The sequence below is a fragment of the Rhipicephalus microplus genome, chromosome 1 (genome assembly GCF_043290135.1).
Source record: "Rhipicephalus microplus isolate Deutch F79 chromosome 1, USDA_Rmic, whole genome shotgun sequence".
NCBI classification, from domain to species: domain Eukaryota; kingdom Metazoa; phylum Arthropoda; class Arachnida; order Ixodida; family Ixodidae; genus Rhipicephalus; species Rhipicephalus microplus.
The window spans coordinates 132,851,695-132,861,623 of NC_134700.1; the positions used below are offsets into that span (position 1 = coordinate 132,851,695).

General features: G+C 44.4%; 1 protein-coding gene across 1 annotated transcript in view; it reads right to left on the minus strand.

Moving 5' to 3' along the window:
* Positions 1-9,525, minus strand: part of LOC119187318 (diuretic hormone receptor-like) — a 50,583-nt gene extending 41,058 nt beyond the window's left edge. Inside the window, exon 1 of the mRNA XM_075867262.1 lies at positions 9,385-9,525. Coding sequence (XP_075723377.1) covers positions 9,385-9,525 — 141 coding nt within the window. The remainder of the gene's footprint in view (positions 1-9,384) is intronic.
* Positions 9,526-9,929: the final 404 nt, after the last annotated feature.

The following is a 9,929-nucleotide window of genomic DNA, read 5'->3' on the forward strand; positions in this document are numbered from 1 at the left end:
GCGCTGGAAAGCACATCACCGAGATGGCGAAGTTTACTGGTCACGTGCTTGGATGAGTTGTGCGAAAAACATATGCCAGTGGGCTAATACCATGTAAATCATAGCATTCGTGACATCTATGTTATGGTAATCATGTTATGACTAGTCAATTATGCGTGTCATACAGTCATGTAATGTCATACCAAATTTGGCATTGATACCATTAACAAAACGGCCAGGAGAGCTAAATGTCGTAGGCGGCCAGATAGATATATACGCTAAAATTCGCCGAAGTACACTAGGAAACGCGTTGCATTCAAAAGAGGAGGCGAATGATCACTAGTTCTAAATGAAACCGGTGATGTACTGGGATATCAGAATTGAGTGCCGTAACTCCTACATTATTTATACAGCATCACGCGCAGTGCGAACCACCTAATGCTGTTGCGCTTGACTTACATACGTACGAAGCGTGTACAACTTGATACACACGAATTCCAACAAGGCGCGTACACCTCTAACACTACAACAAATACCACAGCGGGTCAACATAACTCTCTATGAACGCTAGTCACGCCCAAGATTATGCTACACACAAACACCCAAACAGTTCCGTTGAAGGAAGGTATATATGCGAACACGTTTGCAAAATTGCACCCGACACCCTCAAGTTCTCTTATTCATCACATTGCCAACACCCTTCAAATTATACTCCATTGTTACTTATTGTAGTGGAGCATACGCACCAACGCGTATGCGCCTTCGGAAGACAACAAAAAGCCCGTGCTCTGCTTGCGCGAGAGTTTGTGCCGCCTCTGCCAGACTTGCCGTACGCCCACTTTCCGTTGCGACCTCGCTGCGACTTCTCGGCTCGAATAAACGTCATCACATTTGGTGGAGGGTGCTGAGATCCCCAAGAAGACCTGGAGCTCCGCTCTCGCAAGTTGCCTGAAAGACTACCGCGAAACATGACTGACGCAGTCGCCCACAAACGTGATGACGTTTATTCGAGCCGAGAAGTCGCAGCGAGGTCGCAACGGAAAGTGGGCGTACGGCAAGTCTGGCAGAGGCGGCACAAACTCTCGCGCAAGCAGAGCACGGGCTTTTTGTTGTCTTCCGAAGGCGCATACGCGTTGGTGCGTATGCTCCACTACACTTATAAAGAAAGCCAGTAACAGCCTAGTGCGTTATGTCACTGTGGTATAACAGTTTTTATGTGTAGTCGGCTGTTGATACAAATGACATGGGTGTTTGCCAGCCTCGGCAGTCACACTTACATGGATTAAATACATATGCTAGACCCTCCTGACCTTAGTTTTACGTGCACTTTAAAGAACATTTGTGGTCAAAGCTCCGTAATCTCTCAACTACGCTGTGTCTGGTTATCATATTGTTGCACTAGGACCTAGTACCTCCGCATTATCCTATTGCTGTGCACACTATAGCTCTCGCTCACATTATTTTTGGCGGCGCTTAATTACCAAAACATGGCTGGCTGACTTCGAATTACGTGGCATTGTAGACAATCCTTGCTGAGCGCGGCGAGGAAAAGCCAACTTGCCCAAATGCCGACGCGAAGTATGCGAACGCTATAAATATGCGCGATAAAGTCATATGGAAAACTGACAAATTATAATAGTGAAAATGACAAGAACTGATACCCGAGATTACATAGGGTTTTACTAAAAAGAATCAGTTTCGTTTGTATGCAAGCGGTGCGTCCGAATTCATCGGCTCGTGATGATATATCACAAGGAAAGTTTCTTCCGGGGAAAATAATCTGCACAATTCTTTGCATGTCTACTCAAGCACAAGGCAAGAAAGTCTTTAGAGCTGGTTAAGCGTTCGCTTAACACAACGTGAAGGCGAAATTCCTCATCTGCTTTTTCTTTTCAATCGACGTATTGAGCGCATACCTTGCCCGCTTCAGAAAGCTATCTGCGCACAGTGTGTTATTGCATTGCCTCCACGTTCGGAAGCAGTGCAAGCGCGCTTGACCTTATCTGGTTTTTCGTTGCCTCCGTGATCGCAGCACCTTTCACCAAGCGACGACATCACGTGAAGGCGCTGGCATGCTCGTGAGGTCCCCTTACGTGACGTAATAGTGACGCGAAGGTTTCAAGAAAATTTTCTGGCTACATTTTACGTAATTACAATTTTACCTGGTATGTCTTTACGCTAAGACGACTTCTTTCGCATGACTCTTATTGACGCCATCGCCAACGGACCTTTTTCGTGTTTTATGAAGCATCGGAGGTTTTCGCTTTAAACATTTACTTATTATTCAAATCGCTTCACTGAATCAAACACCAGAGCTTCACGTGAAGGAAGATTGCCATAGTTAACATAAAAATACAACGTTTTTGGCTGCTCGTTTTGAACACTAAAAATTTAAGACAAAGAGTGTGTTTTAATGTCCATCACAAATGGCCAAATAGAAAACTATGAATAGGACATCTTAAGGCCCACTGCAGTAGACAGCCCCACGAGGCTAGAACCGGAGACAAATCGAAGCAGTGCGCTACGTTGCCAAACAAGATGGCGGCCTTCTGAAATAATTGGATTGCTCAGATTTCACTGGTGTGGCCGTCATGCGCATAAGTACGTGCTGCCTTATGTGCTTAACGTATTGTAAGCTCCAATTTTTCTTGATATGAACATAAGGGGGCCTAAAGAACAGTGATTTCTTTCGTTGTGTTTCTTTAGTTTTTTTAGTGCACGTGATGTATGTTCTTGTTACATCGTCACCATCGAGACACGATCCGCTAACCTGATAATCGGGGCTCAATGTGGTTGTCTAAGCTGTCAGACTAGACTGTATCTACGACGCTGTCCCAAATTAGGAGACAGCTTTATTTAGAGAATGCTTCGGAGTACAGCAGTATTTTGGAAAAAAATACAACACAGCGCTTACTTCAGCCCGAACATTAGCTGTATTACGAACGTTTACACTTTGTTCCGGAAGACAGCCGCAATGAATCCTCTGCAGGAAAGCAAATGGAATCAATTTACCGGTTTTACTTCGACTGCATTCGAAACAGAATAGATTATTAAAACAATTTGGCAAGCGAGAACACCAAAAAAGCAGAAGCGTTATATTATCGCCACTGTGGATGGCTTTACAAAAAAAAAGTATAAGGCTATCTGTCTCCGTGATTGCATGCACATATGAAGAGAGTCCTAATTTATTCTTTGTTACCCTTGAGTGATGGTTCTGCTTGCTGGAAATCAAACAGTTGGAACGATTAATATATGGGACACAAGGAAGCACGACGCTATGTCACGCCAAAATTTACCTCGAGTGATCTAGAAAACAGCATGCAAAGTCACTTGTCTCTTGTTCGCCTAAACGTTTATTAAATGCCAGAGGAGCAGGGGTCATTGGGACTGTGTATTGTGCAATGTAAGCGCACGTTGAAAAACACCATATGACCAAAATTACTGGAGCCATTTACTGAGGCGAGCCTGGTAATCATATGAGTATTTTGTAGCCTAAAACAACACAGAATGTTAATCAAAGCGTGGCTAACCAGACGACGATGATGAAAAGGACAAACACATGTGCTGACTTAGGACTAGTTTATTACAGCAAAAGCTGTATATGGCTACAAGAAATGAAGAACCATTCAGAGGAGAACCATTCGGTGGAGACGAGCGGTATCCATTGGCTGTGTTTCAAGGTACGTCGTTCTCAGCCTCGTACCCAAGCACGCGTGCCATCGGCTGCGTTGTGAGTGACGTCGTCCACCCGTCTCCACAATGGCGGCGAGCGCGCGCGCATCAAATTCAACTGAGAACTTCCACATTGGTAAGCCATGGACAACTCTAGAGAAGAGCGCCGACTATGGTAACGTGAAAAAGCTCGCATTCACCGGTTGTATGGTGCAGCCTAGCCGCGAAAACAGGCTTGGGTGTTCGAGTGCCAGCAGCAACTACGTGCCGATGATCCGGTGGCCTTCCAGGTCGCCCTAAATAGCGAACGGGAATTCAAGCGCTGTGGCGGGCTCACCCTGCAATCCATGCCACCCAGGTAGCTCGAGATGTCAAACGTTTGCAACAGCGCTGTGCCGAACAAGCCGAGTAGTGGGCACATTGGCGTCAACGTGATGATTTCGGGAGGGCGTTCGTTGGAAGCTTCTCCAGCGGCCCTGTGGGTTCATCTGCGACGTCTGTGACTGCCTGTGTACCGAGAACAACTACTGTGAGTAACGCATTGCGAAACGCATTTAACCACTCATTACACTCCTTCACAATCGTCATTATGTGAGGCACAATGTGCAGCATGTGAAATAAACGATTCGGTAAACCCAAGTCAAACGAGTCTCACCTCATTTATAAATACGAACATGTAACCAGTATGTAACCAATATTTGTGAAAGGCTTCAGTGCAGCGCTGGTTTAACCTACCGCTAAATACTGCAGGACGTTTTAGCTTTCGCTGCTTAACCATTTATATTGAGTGCTTGGGCGGAGATTTTTTTTCACAAGCACGTATATATGGGCGGAAAAAAAGAAAAAAAAACAGCACGTAAAACAAAACTACCATGAAAACATCTATGACAACAAATAAAAAATAATACACTAGCGATATACGTAGCCAAGCTACTAACTCTTAGCGGCCCTTTCTCTCTTAAGATAGTTCAACACTCTCTTGGTGAGTGCTTTTGACGCTGTCACTAAAGTTCTGACATAATTCACTGGAAAACCTACGAGAAGGCAGCGATAGACCACATGAGTGAGCTATACGCAAGCGTGGCAACAATATCATACACCCAGGAACATTTAAACTATCTTAACAGAGAAGTTGAGTATAATGGGCAATGGCTAAGCTTGATATTTTGCTCAAAAATCGTGTGCTTTTCTTTTCTTTCCTTGCTTTCATCTTCGTTCCTTCTTTTATGCGCTATATGTATGCACGTTTCTGAAAAAAAAAACAATCTAGTTGTAAGTCAGCCGATTGTTATCATGCGGAAACAAAATGACACCAAAGGGACAAGAAGAAGACGAGTGATAGTCTTCTTCTTGTTCCTTTGTCTCGTTCTCATCTCGCTCTATAACAATCGGCATGTCATATCAACTAGCCCAAACCACCACGCTTGTAAGTCAGCCTGCTGTTTGTCCTCCTCATTGTTCTGGTCACTCTAGTTGCAATCTATCCCGGCTGCGGCGGCTGCATTTCCGATGGAGTCGGGAATGTTGTAGGCACGTGTGTTCAGATTTGGGTGCACGATAAAGAACCCCAGGTCGTCGAAATTCCCGGAGCCCTCCACTACGGCGTCTCTCATAATCATATGGTGGTTTTGGGACGTTAAACCCCACATATCAATGAAATTAATCAGTCGTAGTTGCAATCTGATTCGCCACGCATTACAGATAGCCCGTATTTTCATCTTACTTGCAACGACTCAAGAACAAGGTGTTCAACAGCAAAAACAATGCACATTTTCATCTCCAATGTGAAGCAATAACCACTTGCTCAAAGCGAGAAGAGTCGATTCTACGATGTGAAGTTTAATATAGGGTGAATATTGATGATGTCGCTAAGATTTGGAAGAAGCTGCATATGAAGATACAAAGTGGACTTGCGAGTCAAAGTATTCCCGGTGAACTGTTAAGAACTTTAAAATTGCGCAGATACTTTCCTTGAACTGCAGTGATTCATGCGCCGGTCCTGCATTAACATGAAAAATGAACTTGACTTCATTGGACCTGATTGGCAGCATGCGACTATAGAGAAGAGTGATTTCCCTAACAACGGTGTCAAAAACCTTAAGCATTGCAATTGTTTTGTTACTTTTCATTTTCCGGCTTTTGTGAAGACTTTCTCAACAATAATTTACTCTAAATAATTGGGTTCATTGCAAGAAGTCGCGCTGAAATATATTTTGAGAAAGAAATGTGCAGAATCAACAAAAAAGCTTCATCTAGTGAAAGAGAATTTCCAGTTGGTGTAAACACTCCGCTAACAGCAGAATAATACAGCATAAACGGCTCCAGCTTCAGTTTCATCGGGCACAAAGACGAGATTGTTGTTTTTTTAGACAATGATAAATAGCACCTGAATATTTACCTGGAGGAGTTACTATATTGTAGAGCAAACATTTACGCAGCTGTCATCACCACTCAAGGCTTGAAAAACCCGCATATACATCGACGTGAAGCCAAACTGCGTACTCAATAAAGTATTTGGTAGTGTCACCGAGGCATCGCGAAACTTACACGCTCACAGATGCCCTGTACTTGCTTTTTTTCCAATACCACTCTTCCTTCGTGCGAAGAAAACTCACGACTACATAAAAAAGGTTTGGGTCTCTCTGTTTGGCTCCAATCTGAAGGAGTGTGCATTCTTCATGTTCCCGCAAAACCAGACAAGAGAGGTTGTTTCGCTTCCATAACTCACCAAGGGAGTAATGACAGAGGCCGACGTCTATCGGCGAGCACTCATTCGAGGAAATTGCAACCGGAGCGACGTAACGAGGTCCCGTGCTGTCTTCGGACTACTGGAGAGGCAACCCACCTGCCTCGCGTAAAAATGAGATTGTATACTTCGTACAAAGGGTATTTGTGAAACTTGCTTTTGCACTGTTGTAGCGGTGCTCCAAACCGTGACTGATACGGTAATTCAGAAACTGCCTTCTCATTGCCCTCATTTTTTAGCCTGTTCCAAGAAAATAGCAAATAGTGCTTCTTACAAATGCTGTCTGCTAGTTTAATAGATTTGTTTTCGTTTTAATGGCCATGTGACGTGGACATTGATACTTGGCCGTCCCTGAGAGTACCTCGATTGCGCGTGCGTCAACGGCAACAATGTCCTAGCCCAATAGGAATTTCGTAACAGGGTACGCAATGATAGCGCTAGAAGCATACAAACGCTGTTTCCGCCCCTTAAAGGGGCTCTATAGGTCAATATATATTAACCTAGCCTGCAAAACATCAGTGTTTGAGAACGTCCTAAAAACCAACATCATCAGCAGCAGTGTTCTACCGCGCGAAAAACTGCAGCTAATGTCCCACGTGTACCACAAATGGGACCTTTCGAAATGAGCCAAATGACGCAGAATGTCCTGGTTACAATTCATCCCTTCAAATAATCAAGTTACAATAGAAAAACGGTCGTCGAAGGACGATAGTCTTCTGTCTGGATAGGGGGATAATAAAACGTTTACTTGACGTTGTGCGTAAGAAGATTGTTGAGTATGGCACCGCGTGAAATATGGATGCCCTCTTGCAGTTTTAGAAGAAAAAGAGTTTTTTATAATGCAAAGTCATTGGTAGGTGCCAGCATTGTTTAGTTTTGGGTAGTTTTATGGAAGTGTAGGAAACACCTGCCTTATCGTTCATTGAGGCGAGTAGTTAGAACAGCGTAATAAGCACTGTGGTCTTCAGAATTAGGTATATATGCATTATATAAATAAAGTAAGGCACCCCGTGTTACTCGCATGTTAATGTTGCGTCCAAGTAAGCGTGATACTTTCCGTTCATTGGCAGCGTTCAGTGGTCAGAACGCAACCAAGAGATCAAGGTGGGTGGTCGCTAAGCAAGGAGTTCAACTTTCGTTGTCGTGGCTAAATCTAGTGACCGAGAGATACATAGAGAGAGAAAGACACAGTCAGGGAGACCAACATTTCTGCGTCAAAATTTCTTAAAGTAATCTCTCATCATCGTCTCTATTATCACCGCGCAAGCACTCCATAGAAATCGTTAACTAGCACAATCTGAATTGTGTGTCCTCGGTGTTCAGCAGTGGGTTCAATCTGACGTCATGGCCAAACTATACGGGTCGCGAAACTCTAGAAAAACCCCTTGCTACAGGCGTCAACGCCCGCTGACCATTGAAGCGTGACAAGGTGAGGAAAGGAAAATAACCATACTCTCTCTCTCTCTCTCTCTCTCTCTCTCTCTGTCTCTGTATATATATATATATATATATATATATATATATATATATATATATATATATATATATATATATATATATATATATATATATATATATATATGGCAATACTTGTAGTTTAATATACGTCGAAGTTAAGAAGACATTTATTGACTTTACGATTTATCTGATACTTGGCTAAATGCTAGAGCATCTTAATGTTTTGTCCAGTGCCATAAATGGGAGGGGGTATCCAGCCAATCTGCTATCAGAGTATTTGTTCGGTGCATTGTCGGGTCAACGAGGCCTCGCTCACTTTTTGGTGTGTAAATTCCGTAGTTGAAGAATTTGCTAATGTGTTGTTTATTGGCGTCACATTACACAGCGGAACTAGCTCGCAGATTGAATAGATATATACACCATTGACCGCCTTTGCTGGTGCACGGCTGACTTGCCCCCCCCCCTTTCGTAATGGTCCCGCGGTGCACTAAGCAACAAGACACTGTACTCGACGGTTGTGAAAGCGATATTCTCAAGGCTGCTGTGTCGCTGCATTTGTTATCCAAAATTGGGCAGTGTTTTCGGCGTATTTCGCAAGTACACCGTTTTGCTAATAAAAAAACCCTTCGTTGTTCAATTTATAACAGCACGTGAAACTCTGCAATTAGGAAAAAGTTCGCGCCGTGCAGCACAAATGCATGACGTCGCTAGCGTTTCCGGTTGTGGCGCCATACTTTATTTTCATTTTTTTTGTGTTAGCTGTTAGCTCTTCCTTGCAAACGTAGATGGCGATGGTCGCAACGAGCCGCGAAGTACTGGATACATGGGCTTGTATTAAAGTTATGCTACCAGTTTACATATTTCGTGCGCAATGCTACACAAAAGTCTTTTACAATTATTGATTACACGTTCGTGCTGGGTAATGACGTTGAGTTGAGTTTACCACAGCGTCTACTTCACAGGTCACACAATGTACCTTGCATAAATCACGGTCATGGAGAAGTGCACCGAGTGGTTAAATGCGTTTGGCAATGCGTTGATTGCAGTGGTGAATCTCGAACCAAAGGCGGTCACACACGTTGCAGCCGAAGCCAAGGTGTCGCTTCCACGCTCCCGCAATAATCTCGTTGCCGCTGTTGAGTCCACAACGCCACGTATTGTTGCAAGCATTTCACATCAAGAGCTAACTCGGCGGCGTGCTTTGCATAATCCGCCCGACACCGTCGCATGCATTCGCGTTCGCGAGTTAGTCCGGTTTTAAAGGGTGCCGTATTATCGGTACGCACTTACTGCCAGTATTCAGCCTTCCGCGCCTCATTTTGTGCCCGGATTGCCACATCGGACCAGCGATTTGGAGCTTCCTCACGAATACGCTGTCGGCGCTCTTCTGTAGAGTTGTCGATGGCTTACCTATGTGGAAGCGCTCAGTAGAAACTGATTCACATGTGCTCGGCGATGATAGTACAACATTTTTATTTATGAAAAAAAAAGAAAGAAAAGGGGAGGAGAGAATGTCAAGGGTGGTTTACCCATTCCAGGACACCAGTGGCTGCTGCAATTTGACTGGTCTGATACAGGAGACCCTTGTGAGTCTTCAGGCCAGGTCGGGTGAGGATGGCCTCCCAAGGCTTCCGAAGTAGCCTGAGTATCAGGGGCGACAGAACCTCCATAGGCTTGTTCCAGCAGTCCTATGTGACGTGTTGCAACGTCGGTCATGACTCGCACCACAGACATTGATCCATATATACATTGGGGTTTATGTGATGCCACCTTTCCAAATGTGGATAGGTGTGAACCTGAATTTGTCTTAGCTGGTGAGCTTGGTCAACTTTAAGCGATTTGTGAGGTAGGGCATACCGCTATCTCGTCTACCGTTAATGCTCGAGTATGTCGCGTGCAGTGCAAAGTTCGTACTGATCATCAGTGTCGTTGTTGACTCAGTTGCACAAATCACGAGCGAAACTGTGCGCCAGCGCATTACCCAAGATACCCTCATGGCCTGGGCCCCAAATTATAGCATGGTCCTGTATCAGCCTGTCACCTAGTATTTTCAAGGCGACATTCGGTAGTGCCT